Here is a 27,060-nt window from a genome sequence, read left to right as displayed (position 1 = left end):
TGAGCCGCGAGCTTTTTAATCAAAATGGTTTACCGAAAAATGTAAAATTGAATTAAAATACTTTGCAGATTTTTATTTAGCTTTAATTTATTGGCATTAGGGTGGTACGCTAGGGTAGCAGAGAAATTTGGTGGGTAAGTAGGAGAGCGGGGTACTTGAGGTCAATGAACTTTGCAACAAAAAAATTGTCCTCTCTCTCGCAGATATAACGGGAAACGTAAAAAGATTGAGACAAGATGTCTTTGAATTATCTCACAAGAATACTTTAAACCCAGCGATGCTCGTCGAACTTTTTTCGGTACGGTCTAATGTACAGGAATCATTCAATTATTTGGGTTTTCGAAATATGTGCGGATGGTGTGAAATAAAGGGTTTTTTAATAAGAGGTGTTATTTTGATATTCAAAGAAAAATTATATTTTTTAATATAAATGATCGGATGTTCATTTCATTATAAAGAGGAAGGTATGCCGTTAATAGCGGAAAATAACATAAGGTAAATGACCATCACGACCACGCTTACAGGACAACATCCTTTCCATGAAATTTTCCATAACCGAATTACAAAGTGGCTGCCCTATGTCCTCGATAGCCTCACGAATTCCATCTTTGAGGACTTGACTGTTGGCGTAGACCTTCTCTTTCACGTGGCCCCAAAGAAAAAAGTCACAAGGTGTTAAATCACAAGATCTCGGTGCCCAATTGCGATCACCTCTTCGAGAATAACGCGGTCCGGAAACTTTTCCCGTAAAAGATCCATGGTTTCGTTGCTTGTGTAGCACGTAGCGCCGCCTTGTTGAAAATAAACGTTGTCCAGATCAATACCATCCAATTGCGCCCATAAAAAATTGTTAATGATCTCTCGATAGCGCAATCCATTCACCTGTAACACCTGTTATTTGAAAACCCTTTATTATTACTATTAAGTTTTTATGATTTTATCTCTTTTTCTCCCAATACTTCAATACAATCCAAAAATACAATATTTGTAGTGTCTCTATTTCTTCTAAATAAAAATCAGTGCAGGCCTCATTTCAATAACAAGAAGCTTCAATAAAAAAATGCCCGTTATCTCGCCAATTCCTTATGCTTTTCTCCGATTTTTTATTTATAATTACATTTTTTTTTATGCAATTGGTGTTCACATTTACGTGCTGATAAGCACATTAAATAAAACGAAAAGCACACAGTAAAAAAATTACAACAAATTTCTGACGCATGCTTCATCTCTGCAGCAGGCGAACTCTGTGCAGTAATCGAAAGCCACGAGTAGCAGCGAACTTAATATTTGATAAATATATGATTTGAAATTTCCATTGAATACACGCTTAAATTCCTCTATGTGAACCTAATTGAAAGAAACTAAGAGCTTTTGTGAGAGCAAATTGAAATAAATAACTAACGCATTTCTACTTTGAAATAGAAATCTAAATCCATTAGAAGGCGTCGCATGCCCACATGTCAGATAATTCTAGTACAGCAAAATGCAATCATAAATTATTCAAAAACAACAAATTGCAATTAGAATGTCATTAAAGGATGGACAAAGTATCCTAAGGCGCCAATGGGACTGCAAACCATGTTATAGTAATACAGGGTGTTCCGACACATACGAACTTCGAATTGTTGCTCGATTTGCTTCTTCCATAGCGCTTAGGAAATATTTGTGCAATTTTAAATATGTGAAATTTTATTTTGAAAATAACTCCTAGAATACCCCGGCTCAGCAAGACCACAATTGCCCATCGCCTTCAGTGAACACAATAAATTCCATGGTGAAAAGAATGGAGAAAGTGTGGACAATAACGGACAGTTATCCGGCTCCTAAAATTGTGTTCGTGATATATGAAAAAACTTAACAGAATGTCACTTCGTTACCATCTGAACAATAATTGATTGGGCAAAAGTCTGAATACATGTGAAATGATCCTTCTCCTTACAATTTTGTTTTTCACCATAGTTGTTGGCCAAACCTGGTAAATCTATCATCCTTGAATAAATTTTCTCGAGCGGCAATTCGTGCCTTGCGCGAATTTTTCAACTGTGAACGAGCCTCAGCGAATGCGTACAGACCACGGAAGCTGCATGCGAAGATGTCCGAGAGAACCTCGGTACCTCCTTTCGCCAACGCTCGTCACAATTGGATTTAAAGAAAACTATTTTATTGAAGAAAATTCTTACCAGAGGAAATCGAAATTTTTCATTTTTCACTAAATTTTTTTTTATTCTAACGTGTTTAGTATAGATGGAGCACCCTGTATATGAACTTTTTATATACATTGACATGCACTTATTCAACCAACGCACAACAGCACAAATTCAGAACGTAGGGACATCCATATATTATTATTTTATTTAACGATCCGCCAACGCAGATGCCTGCAATAGTCAAAGCGAAGTCATTCCTTCATCATCATCACAAACGTGAGCAAAAATGAATAGCGGCACCTTTGTGAGGCGCAATTTCACCGAGACGGGTATTCATGGCTTGCCATATTTGATCCGTAAAGATTTACACTGGACAGAGCGACTATTTTGGTTGGGCATCGTCATAGCAGCGAGTTACTACTCCATTTTCCTTTGTCTCGATCAAATGAAACGTTTTCGCGAAAATCCCATTGTGTTTGCAGCGGAGTTGACCTGGGATAAGAGAGATTTCCTCTATGCCGGGATAACGATGTGTAGTGATTTCCATAGTGAGTTAGCAGAACGTGAAATCATCGAGGAGTGAGTCTAGTGGAACATATGACATTATATGAAAAATCTGTTGTAATCCAGCGTTTAATTGATATTTCAGAATCTGGCACCTTACGCCCAATGACACCCGATACGGCTATTATTCCAAATTTTTGGAAACGCTGAACGTACTGCATTACGATACCTTGGAGACTCTACTACCCTATCAGAATGACTCGACGCTGTGGAGCATAGACTATGTGGACGTGTTGACAAAGGTTTAAGTTGAATAAAATGCATTGAAAGATATATAATTTTACTCAAAAGGAAGTGCATTCACGACCTAACCTAAGCTCAAACTTCCAACCAACACAAGAAATTTCAGTGGCGACGACGACTGCGAAACTCAGTAGAACAAAAAATTGCAAAAGTCCATCCTTTTTTAAAGTTTACCTTAAGGGGATTTGGGCGCCATAAAACAATTTGCCCCCCGTTTAAAAACTGCCGAAAGGTTGTCAATATGTCAATATTCCAGTACTGAGGAGCCCCATACTTCGTTTTAATGTCCTTTTAGGTCTCGAATTCACTTTCACATGGTTGGGTCAGTTACCCGGAGTTGTATGCCCTAATACTCGTACATCCTTTTTGTTTCACCAAACTCAAGCACTTTAAGATTCATTAAAAGTGTGTTTTTAAACTGTTTTACTAAATTCATAAACAAACAAGTTTTTTCTGAGCAACTTTTTCATGGTAGAAATGCTTTCGCCATTATAAAAAAACTTCAGTAGGTATCTAATCCGGGACCAACTGAAAGGTGTTAAGGTATGGGGACCTTGGAGAAGATTAACGTTAATGGAGAAAGACCTATGGTAGTAACGAAGAAACTGTCAAATGATTAAAATCATCTCCTCGAAGTCTAAAATTCAATAGATTCGGAACTAAAAAGATTTTTCGCCCTGCCCCACCCTCGCGAGCTTAGCTCGGCTACAGACGACTACTGTAACCTAACACATGGTGGTTGGAAGAAGATATTCTATGCAGGGTTTCGACGAATGTAACCCGCAAGCCCATAAAAAGATTATCAAAAATAAGTAAAAAAATAACTTAAATGCCAAGATTTATTTTTATTGAATTAAAAAAAGTATAAAATGGTGATTCTCTATCTGCTGAGTACACCCAGTTGGATATCATTTATTATGCGATATTTCAGCGAGGAATTTTTCATTAATACCGCATGGGCTGTGCAGAAACCAACATTTTTAGTAACTGTTAGCTACCAAACAAGACAAATTCAATTTAAACCGGTCGAAATTTCAAAAAATATTCGTTTCGTTACAGCTGCAGCGGCATGAAGAGCTGGAAGACGGTCTGCTATCAAAATCTAAGAATATCGTGTTCGCCCCAGCTATAACGGAGGTCGGCCTGTGTCGTACAACATCGCAGCTCAATAAATACACGAATCCCAGTAGAGAAATGTACGAATTCCATAATTTTACTATAAAATTTAGCCTTGTTAAAAATCAGTCATAACAATCATGCTGCCAAAGATATGCGAAATCTGGAGCGATTTTACACTTCTTTTGCAATAATTTTTGTTGAAGGATTTCTATCAATTGAGATTTTATCAGTTTTTCGCGTTGAAGAATTTAAATTGGATTGCCTTCCTTACTTTTAGAAAATCCGTCGAAGTTAGTCCCGTGCAGTACTGTCTTTTCACGAGCATCTGCATTACGAAGGTGTATCCGGAATATCCAGATAATGCAGGTGTATTTGTGGTAAGTATAGAAAAGCATGAGAAAATACATCAATCTTGCGAAAATACAACCAGACGATTTCCTTCATTTTCTAGTACCTGCATAATCCATTCGATGTGGTGGCACCCGGCCACATAACCAACGTTTATCAGACAGTTATACCGGACAGAGTACTAACAGTCGACTTGGAGATAAGTTCATTCAGCGCTGAAGATGAGGTGCGAAATTTGCCAGCAGAATATCGAAAGTGTCGCTATCCCGACGAAAGTAACCTTTTGTACTTTGAGGTAATCATGCCGAGCCACATAATTTTGCTATGAGAAATCCAGCCACATTCTTTCCAGACCTATTCCACCGCTTTGTGTTGCATGGATCGTCGCATCCGCAAAGCCTTGGAGCTTTGTAAATGTAAACCCCATTTCTATGCTGTGGCCTCAGACCTACCCGTTTGCAACATAGACCAGCTTCTATGTTTACAGCGGAACAATTGGGCGCAGACAAATTGCACCGATTGTGTCCAACTCTGTGAGTATATGTTTTATGTACAGCTGCAACAAAGCCTTTCGCCCGCCAGGGAGGTAAGAAGATGAAGGCTTAGAGGTTCCATTTGAAAATTGATCAAGTTTTAACTCTTTCCGAAACAGAAAGAGGGTTTTCTGAGCCAAAAGTTTGAACGCACCGCCGTCATACAACTCAGCCTGCCCTACAGAGGCATACGTCGGCGTGTGGTTTTCAGCTCTGATCAATTGGTTGTCTCGTTTGGCGGTGCGGTTAGCCTATTTCTAGGCGCCAGCTTTATGACCTGTTATACAATGATAAAAATCTTTGGCGACTTTGTTGCACTGAACTGCAGGCAGTTCTGGAGACAACAACAGCAACCACAACGCAGGAAGCTAGTTCGAGTGCAGCCCATTTAAGGCACAAAAACAAAAACAAAGTCGTACTTTCAGTTGATGCAACACAAGACTCTATGGGAATGGTCTCAATACTAATGCCTATAACTACGTAAGAAAATTAAATTTGTGCTGCGAAGCAATCAACTGAGTTATCGATTTTCTATGACATATTTCTATCCTCTCTTCCTCTTCTCACTTCCTCTGATGCGAACAAAGCTATCAACTAACAATGGCATGCAATGAAATAGCAGTAGAAATTATACATAAAGAGAAAATGTGACACACACACACACACAAAACAACTCAACGAAGGGTAAATTCAATAAAATTGCTTGCTTTACTCGCCCATACTTGCAGTTTTGCGGCCAGTGCAATACAAATACAAAATTATTAAAATGCAATTGCGCACAATTCAATTCGAAATTACTTTATATGTACGTACGCACACATATCCATATGTATGAGTATATATAATATTATATTAGTGTTTCATTAATATTGAAAAATCGTTGTTTTCGTGCTTTCAGCTTTGGAATAATAAGCCAGGCTATGTGTTTGAAATAGTTAATAAACTTAAGGTTAAAAATCACAGTTGTTTGTAATGATGAATCATTTAGAAGCTTAAAATTATCTGCCGCTCCTGTATTAATTGTGAGGCTTGGGATCCAGCACCGAGTCACAACACCAAGTATTGCTGACTAATTGAGTTCAAAAAAAAAAGAAAAAAAAAAAACAAAACAAACAAACGAAAAAAAGGAGACCGCCGTTTTTAAGAATCAACCATTCACACCAGAAAAATTTAAATGATGAACTAATTTGATTAGTATAGAAAAAATGGTAAAGCAATAAGCCTAAAATGTGCATATGTTAAGCTATCACTAAAAGACTACGAAGAGTACAAACTCAGGAAACCAAATGAGCTCGAGCCCGAAACTCGAGCCCGTGCACGAGAGATGATTTTCCATTTTAATAAAAATAAAAAAACAGAACTCAAAAAGGGCAAAAATTACAACATAATGAAGCATAGGAAGTAACTACAGGGTGGGACATATAGCGTTTGCTTTTTGAACCACCTATTTTTTTGAGAATGGCAACACAAATGACATGTCAAATGTGTTCATAATTTACTTAAAGGTTTGACATTTACGAAATGGGACGCTATACGCTTGAACAAAATTGGAAAATATTGAAAACCTATTTCCAAAGTGGTGAGTCTTTTTCTTGTTCTGTGAGAAATTTGAAAAAAAAAATCCAAAAAAAAATTTGCGAACAAGACAGTTTGTGGATCAATTTGGTTATCGTGCTCGTGAAAGTGGATCGTTAATGGATAAAACAACACGTGAACGTGTTCCTATAATGAGTACACCCGAAAACATTGCTGCTGTAGCCGAAAATGTGCGTGAACATCCAAAAACCTCAACTCGTCATCGTTCTCAAGAATTGAACATTTCACGCACTTCTTTGAGGAGAATTTTTCATAACGACCTCGGTATGAAGGCTTACAAAGTTCAATTGGTGCAAGAACTGAAGCCTAATGACCATCCAATGCGTTTACACTCGAACTTTTGGCTACCGTTTTTGAAAACCGAATAATCAGCCGAAATTCCGATATCAATTGGCCGCCTCGGAGCTGTAATTTAAGCCCGTTGGACTATTTTTTGTGGGAAGCCGTTAAGGACAAATGCTATGCGAACCATCCAGAGAGGATTGATGCTTTAAACCACGAAATCGAAGTTGCCATTCATGAAATTGGAGCCCAAATAATCAAAAATGTGCTTAAAAATTGGGTTGATCGAATGGCCTACTGTAAAGCCAGTCGTGGCAGTCATTTGAACGATATTATTTTTCATTCATAAATGACAATGTTCAATCTTCAAAATAAAAAAAAAAAGTTTGAAAAAATATTGATTAGCAGATTTTTTTTAGCCGATGATTTTTTTATAGCCGATTCAAAAACCAAATTTTACATGGCCCACCCTATAGAAGTTACTCATGATAATATTTGGAAATATATATTATTTAGCCAGAATGAACTTTAGTCAGGGTACCTTCGACTCAAAATAGGTCATAGCATTCGCTCCTTCAAACGTCGAATCTTCTACCCGTAAGTGGATCCAACTTTCGCTCATCTATAACCGGGAAGCATCGGGAGCGGAAAAGGGGCTAGTTCATACTTAGGTTGAGTACCTCGATACCTATCCATATCGTGTTCTTATTGGTAACCTGAGGGAGCCATTTACGACAATTTTACCACAATTTTCATAGTTCAAAAGATCTGCTTGTACTGAGCGGAAAATAGCAACGGAAACTTCTTGTCTACTTGTCAAAAGACGAATATTTATATACTACTTAACGCACGACAACCTTAAGTGACTTCGTGATAAAAAGTGAAAATAACGACATTGACAAGAAGCACATCTGCGTCGAACGCCAGTAAATGCCAGCCGTTTAGTGTGAAGTTTTTTATTTCTGCAGTACTTCTCAATTCTGTAAGCAAATCACATTAACTTTTTTTTTTTTTTTTTTTTTTTTTGTTTAATATCATTTTTTATTTTAAAATACTTTTGGTTTTATTTTATTTTAATATATTTTTGGTTTTATTTTATTTTTCTTTTTTTTTCAAATTTTAATTGATCGAAAATCAGATAAACATTTAGTTAACTTTTTTAATGTCATACGACTTTTATACTGAAAACTAAAAAGGTGGAGCATGAAAAACATTGTGAATATTGTAAACAAAACCACTGTGCCAAAAACCGTCTGTAAATTTTCACGCCCACCGCTCATCATATTGGATTCCTTATTTTGAATTTTGTAAAGCCGGCTAGAACTCATATTCATCGCGATTGGCCCCATTTACATGGAAGATTTGCGTCTGCTATAACGGATTGGTCATTTCAACTGTAAAATTCAGGACGGAAGGCATTAAAAGAACTGTCAAATATAAAAAAAAATTTCCCTGAAACGTTCACGGTAATTGAATCAAATCGGACAGATAAACATAAACTAATTTTTTTTGCGGATAAACTTTGCAAATGTTCCATTCGGTTTCATAAATCGAGTTAATTTTTTATCGCTTTACTCAGTTCACTTTTATCGCCGACAATAGAGTAATACCCACATAATTTTAAAAAGTACGGAAGAAAGCTTAGCTGACGGAAAACAAAAGGAAAGCTACTATTTCCCAATGTTTTTTTTTTGTGCTTTTGTTTCTGCTATTTGGATTTGGCTTACCGTGCATGCATATCTCTGTATGTAGACATAAAGGAAAAATGACAAATTAAATTTACGCAAAGTAAGAAGCCACAGAAGTGCTTGCGCCCCCAAAGGTACTGCCGACTCAAAATAATCACAATAAAAAACCAAGTTGGAAAAATATCACGAAAACTGGCGAGCAGTTGAGGCACCAAAACCATCGCCTCCACCACCGATACATGAACACGTACATACATATGTATGTATGTGTGTATATGTGTGCATACGTAGAGTTACGCTTTTGAAGAAAACTGCAAGTTTTTTAAGTTTTTCTCGCTTGCCAAAACCACAACCCCACCGCAATGAAACTTACTACTTACTCAAACACACATACTTACATTTACATATATGCACAGGTATATACACATCTGCGCGCTTCGATCGGTAAAGTTAAAGTAGCTGGTTAATCGATTTGCCGCATGCCAAAATGGTGGCTTATGGTCGCATATGGCGGCAATCGCCGTCGTTATGATTGTTATGATGTCGTTGAAGCCACCGATGTTTATGCTGAATTTTAAGATGTTAACGACAGCTGCGGTTACCAATTTTATTTCCTCAGCGGCTGCCTTTCTATTTGACTACCTCAAGCAGTTCATACTTATCAATTTGTATATTCGTGTACGTAGATAAGTATGTGAGTGCGCGAGTGTGTAAGTATAACGATCGCTGGTGGCGTTGAAATGCAGCGGATGTGCACATAGCGTGAAGAAAATGCCCACAAAAAGATTCGTAGAAACAAAGGGAGTGAAAAAAAAAACACTACAAAGTGAATAACCTTCATTGGTTTCTAATGCCGTTTCTAACACCGCGGGGATTTTCTTAAACAAAGGAAGGTTAATGGCAGTTTTGATTTTGGAAATGTGTTGGTTCATTTGAAGTAGTTTTTAAAAGTGGCTAGAAGGTACTCGAAGTGGTGAAGCTACTCTTAATTTCATAGTTCGTCATTAAATTCGATGCGATCGCAAACGTCATTTGTGCGACCGACTTTTTTTTTATAAAATTGTAATCGAGTTCTACACGCAGAAAATTTAGCAAATTATTCAAAAATTCAACACATAAAAAGATGGACTTCAGATCTTTTCGTTAGTTTTGGGGTAGTTAAAAAATGAGTCTCTGCTCACGGTTGAAATTTGTTAGCGGATTAAGTTAGCGTAGCGGCAGAAAAACTAAACGTATTTTGGAAATTTCCAGCGGAGCTATAACAAGATGGAGGAGAAAATCGGCCAAACGCAACTGTTACACATATACTAGGTTGTCACAGTAAGTTTTGCGGTTCGATAAGAAAATCACTTTATTTTTGAAGTACACTTTTATGGTTTGAAATACACTTTTTATTATTCAGTATAGTCTCCCTAAACATCAATACACTTGTTCCAATGATATTCTAATTTATGAATTTCATTCCTGAAGTGGGAATCTGGAAGAGCTGCAAAATACGCTTCCACAGCTGTTATGACCTCGCCATTTGATGAAAAACGCTTTCCACGCATGCACTTTTTTCGGTCTGGAAACAGATGGAAGTCGCTAGTGGCCAAATCTCGCGAATACAGTGGATGCTTAAACAATTCGAACTTTAAGTCATGGATTTTAGCCATTGTGAAAATGTCCCTGTGTCACGGTGCATTGTCCTGATGAAAAATAATTCTGCTGGTCTAAAGGGTTAAAATAATATTCAGAATTTAATCTTTACCAGTTTGCAGTTTGCAAGTAATCCACAAAAAAATCCTTTCGCATCCCAAAGAACTAATGCTAACACTTCCTACCCGATTTCTGAACGCGAACTCGTTTCAGAGCCGAAGAACCAGGTTCGCGCCACTCTTTAGCCTCTTGTTTTGATTTAGGTCCATGGTGATGGACGCAAGTGTCATCCATAGTGATGAATCAACGCACAAAATCCACTTCATCCTTTCGAAAACGCTCTAAATGTTACGGAGAAAGTCGCATTCGAATCTGTTTTTGTTCCATTGTTAGCTAATGGGGCACACAGCTTTCTGAAACCCAATACTTCAGTCAAAATAGGGCTTCTACTAAGAGACGATATGCTGTATTCTTCTACGATTTCCGTTGAGATTCAAGGTTCGTCTTGTACGACCACGTTTAAACTCAGCAACTTTTTATACAGTAAATTTCGTAAATTTCCTTTGCTTTTAAAAGTTCCAAAAATAAAAATTCTATCGATTGAATGGCGCTTGATATTTTCCATTGAAGGAAATACCGTGACACGCCGATACTAAATGGCTTGTAAACAAAGAATGAATTGACAGATTGAAATGAAACTTCACATACGTATATATGAAGAGTGCACCAACACAACATAAAATATGTTGCCTAGTGTCAACATCTTCTCTTATCGAACCGCAAAACTTATTGAACAACCACATAAATCAAAGTTTGAAACTTTCTCCAAAACTTGAAACAATCTACAAAATAAAATCATCAGAATTTCGAACTTTTCTATATTTATTTTAAACTAAACGCAAGAGTGAAATTGCTGAAAATTCTAGTTGATTTTTAATAATTTTTCAGCTCAGGGTTTTTGCGTTTTCTTCCTTTCAAGCGTTGTATGGAAGAATATTTACAAAAACAATTCTGCGTACAAAGTTCGAAATTTTGTTGAAAACTTTATGAAGTTCTTTTAGATTGTATAGGAGGTTGAATTAGTTTTAAAGGTGACACACAGATGGCGCTATTTATTACTTTATCGCGTTGGCAATACTGAATATATATTCATGACAAAGCCTCATCCCTAGGCTTTGTTTATCAGTATCTGTCATTTCGCTGAAGTACAGGGTTGGCCATCTTAAACTGACCCATGTGATTATTAAAAAAATATGGAAAAAGAAACATTTTTTTGTGTTTCATTGTGAAAAACATTTAATTTAGTTCAAGGAGATTCGTATACATCACTTTTTGAATATGATATCGCGCAAGTGGTCGCCCTTAGCTCGTACAGCGTAATGTGCCCGTTTTTCGGCGTTTTCTATAGTTTTGGCCAGCGTCTCGGCCGATATGGCGGCTATTTCCCGTCGGATATTGGCCTTAAGTGCGCCTAGTGTCTTTGGCTTGTTGACGTAAACCTTAGATTTCAAATTACAGTAAAAAGTTATAGGGTTACTCAATGGGTCAGTTTAATATGGCCAACCCTGTATAAACAACGCAGTGTTTTCGTGCTCCGAGTATGTCAACTTTCGTGCCGTCGAAACGCAATTTGCGGGAAGCTTTGCTTTTCTGCTTCAATTTGAAAAAAAATACAGCCCAAGCCCGTGAATTGCTGCAGGAGGCCTACCCAGACCATACTCCGTCGGTTTCAACATGTGAGTACTGGTTTCGACGATTCAAAAGTGGTGATTTTCACACCGAAGACAAGGAGCGTCTTGGCCAGCCCAAAAAGTTCGAGGACGCGGAATTGGGGGAAATGGTAAACGAGGACTCGTGCCAAACCCAAGAAGAGCTTGCTGAATCATTGGGCGTTGATAAATCAACCGTTTGCAAGCGTCTAAAAGCGATGGGAATGATCCAAAAGCAAGGACATTGGGTCCCGTACGAGTTGAAGCTGCGCGACGTCGAACGGCGATTTTTTACGTGCGAATAGCTGATCGAGCGACAAAATCGGAAGGGTTTTTTGCATCGGGTGGTGACTGGCGACGAAAAATGGATCCACTACCATAACCCAAAACGCAAAAAATCATGGGGTTTGCCCGGCCACGCATCAACGTCGACGGCCAAGCAGAATATTCACGGCAAGAAAATCATGCTCTGCATTTGGTGGGATCAGGTCGGCGTCGTATATTTTGAGCTGCTCCAACCGGGCGAAACAATCACGGGGGATCGTTACCGACTGCAATTGATGCGTTTAAGCCGGGCATTGAAAGAAAAACGGCCGGAAACGGTAAAAAGGCACGACAAGGTTATTTTGCAACATGACAACGCTCGGCCGCATGTTGCTCAACCTGTCAAAAAATACCTTGGAACGCTTGGCTGGGAAGTGTTACCCCACCCGCCGTATAGTCCAGACAGAGCTCCCTCCGATTATCATTTGTTCCGGCATATGAGTCTCGATTTGGCGGACCAGCGGTTCTCCTCGTACGAGGCTACCAAAATATGGGTTGAGTCATGGATAGCCAAGCAGCGGCCAGAATTTTGGAGAAACGGCATCCGGAAATTGCCCGAAAGATGGGTGAAAGTTGTATCTAGCGATGGCCAATACTTCGAATAAAATATTTTGTACCGTTTTTTCACAATAAAGCCCCAAATCTTCGAAAAAAACCTTTAAAACTAATTCAACCTCCCAATATAAAATTTGAAACTTTAAAATATATTGATTTTACTTGTATGAATCAAACAAAATTAACGAAAGGAAATTTGAAATCAAAAACATTGCGAATATTGTAAAAACAAAATTACTATACCAAAACTATTTTGACTCACTGTATATTTATACATTGCTAAGTTTTCAATTGTTTCGTTTTTGTTTAAAAAATATACATAGTTCAACAAAAACCAAACCACCCTGATTCACACTGATTTTTCATATATTGAATGCTCGAAATTTTCCTATATTTCTACATATATATTACTAAATCTTCTATGGTACTCAAAGTTAGTTGTTGATTTTAATATTCAACAGCTTTGCTCGACTGCAACTAAAACGGTCAACTTGTATAAATTTGTTACGGTCTAGCGATTATGCGCTTAATTAACGTGGCAAAAATTATATACCTTTTGCGGAAACTTCAAATTTATGTACCCTATTCTGGAATTAGCAACGATAATTTAGAGCAGGTGTGTCTAGTTCGCGAGCCTCATTTTAAAGCAGAAGTACGAAAATGTTCTAGATATTGGTTAAATTTATGATCCGTTTGCTTGCCAGCAAATTGCATCTAGACGTGTTTCACATCGATATACTGTGTACTCTCTCCTAACGCGCCCATCTCATAAGCAGATACCTCCCATAAGCAAACACTTTTTTCAGTTCCTTAGGTGTCCGCTTAAGGGAGAGTACACTGTACAAAAATCGTTCACTAGCTTTTCCCCCATATGCAGTTATCTATCAAACGATGCAAAGCTTCATTTCAGACGTTTTATCTGAAAATCCGTGACATCGTGCTTGCTTCGTCGTTTTCGATAAAATGGGAAATGAAAATGCGTAGTGTAACCGCGAGATATTGGATTCCTGAATTTAGCATAAATCTGCTCGTTTGCTGAAGGAACATCATAAATCAAAAATACATTGTATAATATCTATTAACTATTTACTTATTTTTACTTAAGGAGCCATAGCAAATTGAAAGCCTTGAAGCAGTGTTTCTCGTAATTTTGATTTCTTGAGTTATGATGTTTTTCTAGCAAACGAGTGATATTTTATTGATGAGGAAAAGCCAGACGTGGTTACCTTAGAAATCGTAGATTCTCATTACTCTCGCTGATCGCCAAATTAAAGTGTGTGAAGCGATAAAGGCCGTAGATATTTTGAATAGCCAGATTAATGCGAAATAGATGTCGGCTAGATGAATACGGATGAGTTTGTTTTTTTTGACTGGAGTCGGCGCGGTCGATGAAACCATTATTACCTATAAGCCAGAGACATCTACTCCGAGGAAGAGATCACAACGGGCGGAAAGATAATGACTTTGTCCTGTTGGTACTCGTAAAGAATATTTAAGGATTTCTAGCAGGCAAGAAAAACGGTAAAAGGGCAGGACTACAGTGAAGTATGCTTATTCGATAAAAAATTGGATGTGTCCTCTTAAATTTGACTAAGAGAAATGATGGATTAGCATGGAATTGCCGTGAACATTTACATCAATTATGAAACTATGAACCCCTGTCACTTTCATTGTGCTCGCTTCTCTTTATTGCCTTCAAATTCTTTACGTTCCTTAACATGAAAACTTGCTTTGCAGACTTAAAAGAACACGAATTTTTGGAGAGGTCAAAGAAATAGCAGACATCTCTTTTCAAGGGAAATATTTAGGAAAAAAAAAATAATTAGAAAAACTTGCATTCTTAGTATCATACTAATGCAGAGACTTTTTGATCGGTATAGAGAAAAGGAATCGAATGGAGACTAGCAAGGAAACCTCATCACACATTTAGTAACAAGCAGGAGTAATTGAAATCCTGAAGAACTGAATTAGATGTATAACAGACTGGTGGAACAAAAACTCTTTGTAAAAGTGGAAATAAAAACTTGAGTGCTTGTAAAAATAAATGGCATACATATTTGTTTATTTGTGCGCTAACGAGTGTTCCAAGCTCCGCGTCTAGACGTTTCTCTAACGCATTTGTGGGTTGAAGTTTTTTTAGCCTTCACTTAGCCAATCGCTTTTCTAAAAGAATACTGGCTGTGTCGGCGCTGGTTTGATTGCTTCTGTCGTCGGCCTATTATTTTTCTGCTCTGATTCGCACCCAGGCCAAAGCAAAAACAAACACTCATGCGTGCACGAGCAAACAACCAGGCAACAACCAACCAGCCAAGCAACTCGTTGGACAAGTTAGGCGCCCAACGCAAACCTCAGTGAGCTCGTACGGAGCGAAATTGCGTGCAAAACTAATGTGTATTTCCTCAATGAATGGATCTGAGGCGCACAAAAGAAAACTCACTTCAAATCTAAAGTAGCTGCGAAAATTTTCATATAATTTAATAATGTAATATAGCAAAGTATAAAGCAAAACAGCGAAGCTGAAGCAAAGAGAGAAACAGAAAAATAGTAGCATGTGCGAGAAAAATCAGTGCAGCAACACAAATGGTAACTCTAAAATGCGCATAAATTATTAGAAGCTGAAAGCCAACAGCCAACACCGTCGCGCGGAATGCCTGTCAGACTGTGAAGTGTTGCGTTGTGACACCAATGGCAAACGTAGACCAACAAACTCCCAGTGGCTGCAGCAAATCATCGGCTGCGATTCCACAAGCAAACTATTCGTGGCATTTAAAATTTAAGTTAAGGTTACGTGGAACGATACAATGTGCAACATCAATGAAATGTCTAAGCGAGGGGGGCAAATAGGATGGGCGACGGAAAATGCCGAACGAAATAAGGAAGGCAACAGGGACAGATGCAGAATGCTGATCGGTCATACTATATACTTATACCATCCATCTAGTTTTTACGTTTCATTTAAAAAGAGGGAAGAATCACTACCTTTTCCTTACTTTGGAATAGTCTGGTTCGGCACTAACATGTGGGCTGAAAAGTCCAGGGTTTAACAAAGAAAACACGCCTTTTTTGTACGAAATTAGTTTTATTCATCAATTTAATTCCCATCATGAACAACGCACTCATTCCAGCGCCGCAAAGTTTCAGCCATAAGCTCTTCATTCGAGCGAAATTTCTTACCGACGAGCATTTTGTTTAGGTCTGCGAACAGCCAGTAGTCGCTGGGAGCCAAATTTGGCGATTACGGTTGATGGAGGACAATTCGAAATTCAATTCGTGTACATAGTTTTGTCATTGCTCAGAATCATCAGCACGTTTTTGGGCGCAAACGCGGCACCCACTTTGAATAGAGCTTTGTCATAGTCAAATCTTCATGCAATATAACGCCAACACTTTACACTCTTTTGATATCTTTAGGATGTCAGCTAACTCACGCAGCTTCACTTCTCGATCATTAAAAACGATTTTGTGGATTTTTTTGATGTTTTCTGGTGCTATCGCCTAATTTGGACGTCCACTGCGTTGTGCGTCATCGGCGTTCTGTGACTCTACGACCACCTTTGAAGTCAACAAACCATCGTTCATTGTTGTTTCTGATGTAGTGGAGTCCCCAAACACTTTTCAAACCCCTGCTTCGCTTGAACGGCATTTTCCCCCACACGAAAATCTTTTTGATTCATTGTTTTGAAAATAACAAAATTAGCATCACTTTTAGCACAATAAGTCACGCACTAATGAATAGAATATTTAAGGCTAGTACTGACTAAAAACGAGGCGAATGCAATAAAACTAGTGCCATGTACTCGTATGTGTTTGGCCCTTTTCAGCCCATGCGTTATAATACAATCGTTGATGTAACTCATATAGAATATGGATTAAAGGACACGCGCTTCTGCTGGTTCTGGTTATGGTTGGTTTCTCGAAAGGCTTAGGCGTATGTGTAAGTACGGGCGCAAACAATCGAAAGGTCGAGGTGCAAATCTCCATTCATTCGTGTAAGTACGATTATTCAAGAACAGCAAAATAACGCTTTCTAAGGAACCTCTCTGACCTTGTTGCCTATAACCGAGGCATTTCTCTTTAGCTCCCAGGAAAATTACGGTGTCTTGCCGATTACTTGTATTATCCATTGGGCAGAAGACACAAATACCCTACAAGATCCAAGGAAAAATAATTGAAGACGATCTATTTCGCTACAGATCTAAATAATTATGTAGCACTACGGATGTTTTAGTAACAAACGGCAGAGGAAGAGATGAAGTTCAACGAGGAGTTCAACTGGTTCTTCTAAACGAGAAGGAAGAAAAAGGACCTCCATACATGACTCAATTCGCTAAGGGTTAGTCATGCGTTGGACAAAGTTAATCTTATAATGCGTAAAACAAAAAATCGATTTTCAAGATCTTTGATGCATCTTTTCGGCCCTACCACGGCAAGCGCCTCATTATCATGCATAGTGCATTTTAGCCTTCTCTAATGTTGGGCTAAATTCCATTTCGATCACCTACTTTCGAGAAGGGTATTTTTACCTTGTGAGGCGAACGAAAAACTGGCAACCGGCCGCAGCAGCATCAGCAGTGACTACATAGAATGCGACATGTCAGAGGCTCCCAGTTCCCAGCCAGTCAGTTAATCCGTCAGTTCATCAGACGATATTTTTACCACGGCAGCAGCTTCCTGGTTCTTTCAGTCTTCACACACACACACACACAAATTATAATAATATAATAGTGTTTTATTTATAGTGCAAAGAACTTTTGGGTTCATGTAGGGAGGAGGAAAATCACGCACACCAGAACACCTGCTGTATATTTTTTACGATATTTTTAGGAATTTGGTTTCTACGTCAATTCACACTTAATTGATTTCGGCGCATGCACGATTGAAGAGGATAAAATCATTGGACGATAAAATTCAGCTTATCACATTTTATTTAACTTTAAAACATTGGCGAAAAAATTGGCGCAAAAAAAATCTGATAAACAATTAGCTTATACTTCTTGCGAAGATTTCTCAAAGCACCCCGATTACTTAATTTGCATAACAAATGCTAAAATTAGGAGAGATTTTACTTTTGTGTGTTGGCCAATAACAGCAAGAAAATGTAAATTGTGTGCTAACAACAACACTGGACCACACAACATACAACAAACCACTGTGGACAGAGTTACGGTAGCTGAAGATACATAACCCACAGAGCACCAGCCAGCCAACCACTGCCTCTCGGTTTAGTTTATTTTCGGCAGTTTTACTTTGTTTTGATTTCGTGTTAACCGTAAAATGTAAATAACAAACGTATTTGGGACAGAATTTACAATTTGCGGCCGGTGCAGCGCTGCAACGAAATAAGTAAATCTAAATGCCGTGAACGCTGCCCCAATCCGAGCGTAAGCGTTTTGTAAATTTATCGAAAATGAAATCTCGCACAATCGAATGTCATTAAAAGTATTACGGTGTAGCTGGCATTTGCCATAGGAATTATCTCTGATCGCACTTATGGGTGAGGTTTCAGTGGCCGTAAGCAGCTGTGGCTCGAAGGGAGACAAGCGCTTTAAGACGCAGTTGCAATTAAATGATTAAACGCTTCATGAATATCAATTCAGGTACTACTTGTAGAAGGATCTGTGTAGAATAAAAATGTTAAGGGTGCAGCAAATCCACATTGAATGGCATTAATCAATGTGACATTTTCTCTAATACTCGGCCAATTCATTTAGTTAACAATGAACTGTAATGGGTGAGCAGGATTAGATGGAATACTCGCATCTGAGCAAATATTTTAATTGAAGTTTATGAATTTTTTTTAGGTATAGTGTGAGGCCATGAAATAATATTTTTTCACAGGTAGATGATCAAATAGACGGCGTTTTCACTTATTTCTGTTTTCTCTACCTTTCGGATTTTACAATAGAAAAACGGTATCCTGAAGCATGATCACGACCAGCTATATATTCTTTTTTGAGGAGGGGTGGTAGTGGTGGTGGTGTTGTCTAAGTGACACAGCCCGGACCAAATTAGCACAAAGTGATAGACTACTTATAGAACCACTGCTTTTTCTTTATCGATCCATGTTGATTTGTCTATGAATCTGCCATTGTCGTCTATTTTCTTTTCTGCATTTCTTTCAAGTTAACTATCGAGAATTCCCCCATCATTTTATGTCGTAGAGCACCCAGACGTGGGCACTCACTGTTTCTCTCGATTATTCTTGATTGCAGCTTCTACATCTATCCTTCTACGGCCACCCCATCTTCCTGGCATGATTATTGTTGACGTAATTCCAAATATGTCTGCTCATGGCTTTCTTAACAACTCGTCATTTCTGGATTTGTGAAACTGGGCCACGGTTATTTAGTAATTTTGCAGGTATCCGTGTTAGTACATCTGACAACGGCTTGCCTCTGGAATAGCGAGAAGATCTCCCTTTTGCACACGCCTTGGGGACAGCTTATTTTTACCGCTTCGTATTCATTACAGGATGCCCCTGACTTGCCAGTTCAATAATTGTGCCAAGCATCGTCCACTGCGAATCACTAGTTCCAGGCGACCAGACAGGCGCAGCATAGATTAGAACCGGCGATAGGAATATTTCTTTGACTTTGCCCCAAGTGCTGCCGGCAAGCGATTTGAGGACCTTGTGGCGGTTTTGGACTTTAGTGACAATAGCGGTTGTATGCGCGGAGAAGGAAAGCAAACTGTCGAAGGTAATTCCCAAGATTTTGGAGTTGTTTACAATCGGTATTGGTATGTCGTCGACTTTTACCTTAAGTTGCAATTTTACCTAATTTGGTGAAGAGGGTCGCCGTGGACGTCGTGGGGGAATGTTGTAAGTTCCTTGCAGTGAAGAAGCGAGGAAGGCAGGTGAGGTAGTCGTTTACTTTGGCGCACAGGTCATCAATGTCATTGCTCAACGCTATTTTCGTGAAGTCGTCGGCGAATGAGACCAGGGAGTCTCCCTCTGGTGGCTGGGGGAGTTTCGAGATGTAGAAGTTAAGAAGTAAGGGTGGAAGGGCACCACCCTGCGGAACTCCTAGCTTTATTTTCTTCTGTTTAGAGATTTGTTCTCGAAATAGCACCAACGAATGTCAGATGATTCCCGGTCCACCTCTTCAGCCCTGGCGGGAGTGTCGACTGTAAAATATCATCTAGAAGCGTGGCTAACAGTCTCGAAAGCCTTCTTTAGGTCCAGTGCTACTAGGACAGTCCTCTTGCAGGGGCGGTTTTAGTTGAGCCCGCGGTTGATCTGGGTGTTTTGACGGTGAGTGCTGTGGTGGTACTGTGCACTCTTGGGAAGCCATGCTGGTGTGTGGCTGGGGTCAGGTGTTTCGTGTAGAGTGGGAGTCGGCCTCTATTGCTTTGTGTCTGGCAGCCGAGTAGACGTAGAACGAGCATAATTAAATCGACTTTTCTTTAAAAAAAAAAAAATTCCTTCTTAAATCCGATAACAGCTGGGACATCGAAACTTTAGTAGGTCGTAAAAAACGTCGAGCTTGCTTTTGCAAACCAACCCTTTGACGATTTTATTATTGGATATAGTTTCAGAAAATAGTAACACAGCCCGGACTGGTTTCGGTTGTTGCACAGTGTTATTCGTATAAATAAAAAAATAAGACATCAAATATCCTAAATGATCAAAAAATCGATTTAATGTTCAAATACTGCATTTAATACAATCTATAATTTATTTCTTAATTGATTATGTTTCAGCATTCAATGGGCACGCAGATAATACTTTCTAATCAATAGTTTTGAAAGTTCAACTCACTGCTCATTTGAAGTGCAACTAATTCTAGGAAATAAAGCAATGCTCCACTCATTACGAAGTGCGTCCAAGGCAATAAATTACTTCCTTTACAAACACACTAACAAACCCAATTTCAAGGTTATGCAGCAAAACTATTTTCAAGCAACTGAAAACCACATGGCCACATCAATTAATTATTTGGCGTTGCTAGCATTTTCAGCTTGTTTCTTTCTATTCCTTAATGTTGCACAGCTAAAGAAGGCAAGTGAAAATACATAAACAAAAAAAATGTTATCAAAATAAAACTGTCTATTAAATTGAGTGCGCATACACTTTGATATTTGCCCAAACGCTTTTAAGATAACCGAAAACGCGTTCAGCACTCATAATGCATGCGTGAGAAATATAGTAAAATGACAAATAAAAGAAAAAAATGTACGCTAAATGTTTTGTTTACCAATTTCGTATGCTCTTCTTGTTCTTCTCTTGCTGCTCGCTTCAAACGATAAAATATCACATGTTCGAAAACATTTGTGTCTACACGAAAGGCAGACGAGCGAACACTTGAATGCACAACAAACAGAGACGCTGATGACCTTGCTGCTGCCGCCATTCTTGCTTTAATTTAACTTTTTCATTTCTACTTAAGTAAGTAGACCTCAGCTGCTGCCGGCCCGCCTGCCTAGCCGATGTCTCAGTGATGTGCATTGAATTATGAATTTGAGTGCATTTTGTGAGGTCTTTGAATAAACAAAATTAAAACAAAAAAAGTGAAAAAAAGAAAACAAGGAGCTTCGATACTCTGGCATGCCTTTTTGGTTATTTGATACTTTTATTTTTATGAATGTGTGTGCGCACGCTCTTGACTTCGTTCTTTCTACACGCAGATGGTTAAGGCAATGAGAATGAACAGAACTTGGAAAATAATAAAGATAGCCCCCCAAAAACAAAGTGTTAATGAGTTTTTTTTAATTAAATATAATTAAACTAAATCATATAAAAAGTATTGAATCTCTTCACATTTTTAAGACCCTCACACACAGTCGTACACTAATCAAACCAAAATAGTAGTAAATGTTTTTATAATTTAAAAAAAAGTATATATATTGTTACAGCGTGGTCAATCAAATATTTGGATTGTGCCACTCTTAGATTTAAGTTTCTCTTCTACGCACACACTTATTTTTGTTTAAATAAAGTCACTGCAATCGACTTATTTATATTATAGGTATGTCAGATTTTATTATATGTCAGTGAGTCGATTTTTGATTGTACACGAGTAAACAAGAACACCTTGCGTTGCGGTCATTAAAATCTGTAGTGATAATTCTTAGCTATAGACTATTTGGACTTTGACAGCAAGAATAACATCAGTGATGTGTCAAAATTTCGTTAATATTTAAACATTTTCAAAATTGGTTGTTTTTCCACTGAATATAGTAAATTGCGGCGGTGATACCAATTGGCCGCTTAGAAACCCCGATTAGACTCCATTAACTATTGTATTTTTTGTGTGGTGCCATTAAGGTAAATGTTACGCTAACCCGGTAAAAAACGGGTCAGGTGTTGAAACCTGAAGTCGAAGTTGTACTGAAAAATTGGTTTGACAGTAGTGGGCACTGTGAAACCAGCCGTGGAAGGCATTGTATTTTAAGTTTTATTATCGGACTTATTTTAGGCAGGATTTCTTACATTAATGTAGATGTTTATTCCCGTTATTCTTTTTTTGCGTCAACTTCTTCTCAGCCGCCCAAAAAAAGGCCGAGAAGATGGCCGACCTGACATACATAACAGGGTACTTCAGAAATCTTAATATTTCGTCACTTATGCAAACAATGGATGTTTCAAATAACTTGAGGGGGAAAACCGGTTTAGGAGGCCAACATTTTGAAGTTTTCGAGAATTTTTTTAACAAAGGAGGAATAATTAGGAATTGTTAAAGTTTAGAGGATATTTTATTTATATTTTTAGGTACACATTTAAACTTTTTTGAAGCTATTTCTGCGGGAAATAGTGGCGTTAGAGCGTGCTGTCCATGGACGATCGCCATCCGAGTGTCTTGTTGGTGAAAATTCCTGAAGTTGCAAATTTTCTCTGAAATCAACAGCAATTTTTTTTTATTAACATATTTCCAGGAATATGAACCTAATTGTGGTAAAAAAATATTGAAAATTGCATGCTTTTGAGGCGCTTGAACACAAAGTAGTTTTAGTTTAAACCATGTTTTTTCATCTATTTTGGTTAAAAAACCATATTTTAAATAATAATATAATGCCAGAATTAGGTTCATATAGATTAGAATTGAATAAAGAAAAAATCCCGAAAAATTTTAGAACGATTGATCAATAACTTTTTGAGCTAGAGTGCCCACCAGTTGAGAAAAAGTAGTTGCGAGGAAAACGTCGTTCTAACTAACGCGCGCCACGGTGCGGAACCGACGGGCAGTCACTTAAGTGCTCATAGAATCGAAATAATGCGAATTTCGCTTTAAAAATTTTACCACATATTCTTGAGTAGTTATACTAACGATTTATGCAAAAAAAAAATTGATTATTTTGATGGATCTAAACCGGTTTCCCCCCTTAAAGCTTTTAGTATTTACAGGTTAATGGCAAGGTGTACTCTTTATAGTCGATTGAAACTAAATTCCAAACGTTAGATGGAAGGATATGTACTTAAAAAGCTTAATTAGGTCTAATTTATAAATACGTACAGTCAACGTCAAAAGAAAGTGTACACCATATATTGACAAGTTTTGACTATTTATTTATTTACTTTTTAATTTGTAATTTCAATTATCTATACTAATATTATAAAGAGGAAAACTTTGTTTGTTTGGTTGTAATGAATAGGCTCAAAAACTACTGGACCGATTTTAAAAATTCTTTCACCATTCGAAAGCTACATCGTCCACGAGTAACATGGATTATATTTTGGAAATAGGGCTCGAGATATAGGTCAAAACGTGGACCCGGGTAACCTTCGGATGTGTATGTACAATATGGATATCAAATTGAAGCAGTTGGTGAATGCTTTAGGACAGAGTATTTTTCATGCCGCTCCGTGACTGGGGTCTCGAGATATAGGTCAAAACGTGGACCCGAGTAACCTTCGGATGTGTATCTATACTAATATTATAAACAGGAAAACTTTGTTTGTTTGGTTGTAATGAATAGGCTCAAAAACTACTGGACCGATTTTAAAAATTCTTTCACCATTCGAAAGCTACATCATCCACGAGTAACATGGATTAGATTTTATTTTGGAAATAGGGCTGGAGATATAGGTCAAAACGTGGACCCGGTTAACCTTCGGATGTGCATGTACAATATGGGTATCAAATGGAAGCTGTTGGTGAATGCTTTAGTTTAGAGTATTTCCATCCGCTCCGTGACTAGGGTCTCGAGATAGAGACCAAAACGTGGACCCTAGAATGTGTTTGTACAATATGGATATCAAATAAAAGCTGTTGATAAGTGCTTTAATACGGGGTAGTTTTCATACCTATTGATGACTAGGGTCTCGAAATATATGCCAAAACGTGGACCCACCGTGTCTTTGCACCGAATTAAACCAAACTTACGCACATTGTTAAGTAAGTATTGAAAATGGGTTTCGTAAAGTTTGGTTGTAATTCGGAGCACTGGCAACGGGTACTGCGTTCTTTTGAATCAGCCATAATGTCGCTTACTTTTTTAACGCTTGGGGCGGACCTGAACTGTCAAATTGACAGTGTGAGTTACAATGTGTCAATATTTCTTTCTGATTTGGATATATTTACTCAAAAACAAATAGAAAAACAAAAAATATTGTTTATGCCAAAGCGCTTGAATAAAGAATAATGAAATAAATAATATGAAAATCATATATTTTCTGTTCTAAACCATATCTATTCTATTTTAGTGTGCCCAGCGACGGGGGCCGGGTTTGCTAGTTTATATATAAAAACAAGATTCACACTACAATAAAAACCATATCAAGCAAAGTGCCAAACTTTGTACAAAGTTTCTAAGATTTCGGCAAATTTTCATCAAAGCTTGAAACTTTTTAACCAAAGTTTTAAAAAAATTTCGGGTATGCAGTTTTATAGCTCATTGAGTTTTGGTATAACAGAGTGCAAGTTTCAAGTGGTTCAAAAATCGCGTTGATTTTTGACAATTTTTTCTGCTGACGGTGTTGCGTATTTTCCAAAATAATGTGGAGTAGGCGTTAAATGGAGCAAATGCACAAGACCGAAAAAAATTTAAAAAATCAGTGTGATTTTAGACCTACTTGAAACTTGCACTTTGCTATACCAAAATTCAATGAGCTATAAAATTGCATATTTTTCCGAATTTTTATTTACAAATCTTAGACAAAGTTCGAAACTTTGCTGTATATGATGCTTGTTGTAGTATAAATTATATTTTTATAAAAAAATAACTGAAGGTACAAAATAAATAAATAAATAGTCAGAAAAAAGTATCACTTTCGTTTGACGTCCACAATATATATGTATACAAACGTGCTCATAGTGAGTGATAGTGTTTGGCGGTTACCTTCAAATCATTGATGATCTGTTGAAAGAGACTGCCCAGCGCCGAAGAGCTATCGCGTTCCAAGCTCAAATCCATCTTGCTAGATTCTCTCAATGTATGTGTATGCTTTTGAAAAACACTTAGCTTTTTTGTTTTTGTTTTGCGGCTTGCAAAAATGTTTTGACAATTTTTAACAATTACAATAATTGTTTCTAATTGTTAACGCTTTATGTTGTTTCTTTCTTACTCGCTTTTACTGCTCCTCTTGACTTTATCATTGGCAGATTTTTTTCCACTATTATATCATAACTGATTCGATTGGTGATACATGCAATACATACATATGTACGCGTATGTATACTTTCTGCTACGTTGACGATGAACTTCACGGTCATTGATGGCGATGGCTCAACCGCTTATATCTTTTCTAAAACTGAAACGCCTCAAAAGCTGCGGCCAATTACTTAAATTATTTTGACGTTCCGACATTTTTGTGTTTTTATTATATTTGATTCACTAACTTTATTTTCTTCTTCAATGTTTCTTCAGCTTTTTAATTATTGTATTTTTAACTTTTGCTTATTTCTTCGCTAATGTTTTAATTGGCAGAGAACAAAATCTCCAAAATCGCAATTGTGTTGTTTTTTTGTTTTGTTTGTTTTTGTTAATTGTTCGAATTTTCGTTCAGCTCCGTTGTTGCTATCGTTTTGGTTTCGTTGAAGCTTTGTTGGTGCGCGTGTTTTTCTAATGTTCAATTGTTTTCGTAAACTGAAATTAAATCATTAATTCTGAAAAGACAAGAAAGAACAAATCATTAATCATTTGCCTGGCAGAAATGGAATTAGAGATGGGAAAAGTGTAGATCGAAGGCAATTACAGTTGCACTACATACATGCACACATACCCAGTGCACTAGTACTAGGAGGAGGGGGCAGAAGGCGAAAGTGGAAGTAGTTAAAGTTATGCTTAGGGACTTTACAAAAGAAGAGATTCTGTGTTCGGTTACATGCTTTTGCACCGGAATATGTGGAATCATATCTTCGGCACGTATTTTACCCAATTTTTTACGCAAAGAAGTCGCTGTTTCGGCGAGATCTCTTTGTTTATTAATCCATACGCCTACTTTGTGCATTTCTCAACAGTCTTATAAAATAATTTATAGGCATAGCTAGAGCTTGCATACTGCGTTTAAAGAAGGTCTTATTACTACAGAAGCTGGAAAAGATATATCCTACAAAACAAAGTCCTCAAATACGCACACCCTTTTATCCTGAATAGCTAAGTTTCCGCAACTGTCATGACAACCAAAACTAAAGAAATTTTTCAACAGTTCATTCAGTTTTAACATCCAAATTACTTGAAACAGAGTCTTGTTGAAACCACACATCGTCAATAACCGCACCATCAACAAAAGGTCAAAAATCCGCTCTTACATCTCGAAATCGTAGGAAAATGGTCCAATGGCATCACCAGCGATATTTACATTTGAACGGCTGGTAGGAATGTGCACTGTAGAACCCATGGCGAAAAAATTCGTAGAGGTGTGTCCGTTATTCGGCTCTGAGCCAATCCGACAGAATCAGTTGATGGGCTGACGTCACTTGAGGTGTGTTTACAAAAAAAAAGTGAGATTGTGTTGGTGATAGTTGGTGCCAACTAACCAACGACTGATTGGACGCGTGTGTGAATACATGTGAAATGATCGTGCAGAACTCGGTTGCCGAACCTCCCCAGTGAAATGGCAGCCGAAGTTCCTCTCACAATTTTCTTTTTCACCAGAGTTAAAGAGCAAACTGGTAAATTCCATCATCCTTGTATTGAACTTACGTGTTGTACCCAACTAGTCAACTAATTTTTGCTCTGTTGGAAGATCATAACGACCTAAACAACCTTTGTTTTGCCTGAATATAATTTGTACAGATCCACCATTTTCCACAATTATTTTTACACGGTTCTCGAGCGAAATCGAACTCATTTTGCTGCAATGTAGATCTGTAAAAAGATACGTCATTTAACTATGACGACTGTCAAAACTAAACACGCAAAACTTAGATCAAAC

At 37.7% G+C, this 27,060-nt stretch overlaps 2 protein-coding genes across 9 annotated transcripts in view; one reads left to right on the top strand and one right to left on the bottom strand.

The window, feature by feature from the left end:
- LOC129245976 (mucin-2) overlaps positions 1 to 27,060 on the bottom strand; it is a 156,725-nt gene that overhangs the window by 97,701 nt on the left and 31,964 nt on the right. For all 8 annotated transcript variants that reach the window (XM_054884440.1, XM_054884439.1, XM_054884441.1 and 5 more), the window contains exon 2: positions 25,023 to 25,789. In XM_054884440.1, the coding sequence (XP_054740415.1) occupies positions 25,023 to 25,097 (75 nt within the window). In that variant the 5' untranslated portion in view covers positions 25,098 to 25,789. The remainder of the gene's footprint in view (positions 1 to 25,022; positions 25,790 to 27,060) is intronic.
- Positions 2,434 to 2,730, top strand: LOC129245983 (uncharacterized). Its single transcript, XM_054884456.1, has one exon. It carries the CDS (start codon positions 2,434 to 2,436, stop codon positions 2,728 to 2,730), a length of 297 nt encoding a protein of 98 aa, XP_054740431.1.

Source organism: Anastrepha obliqua, chromosome 4 (genome assembly GCF_027943255.1).
Source record: "Anastrepha obliqua isolate idAnaObli1 chromosome 4, idAnaObli1_1.0, whole genome shotgun sequence".
Taxonomy (NCBI): domain Eukaryota; kingdom Metazoa; phylum Arthropoda; class Insecta; order Diptera; family Tephritidae; genus Anastrepha; species Anastrepha obliqua.
The sequence above is the reverse complement of the archived record's forward strand: the minus strand, read 5'-3'. Positions and strand labels throughout refer to the sequence as shown.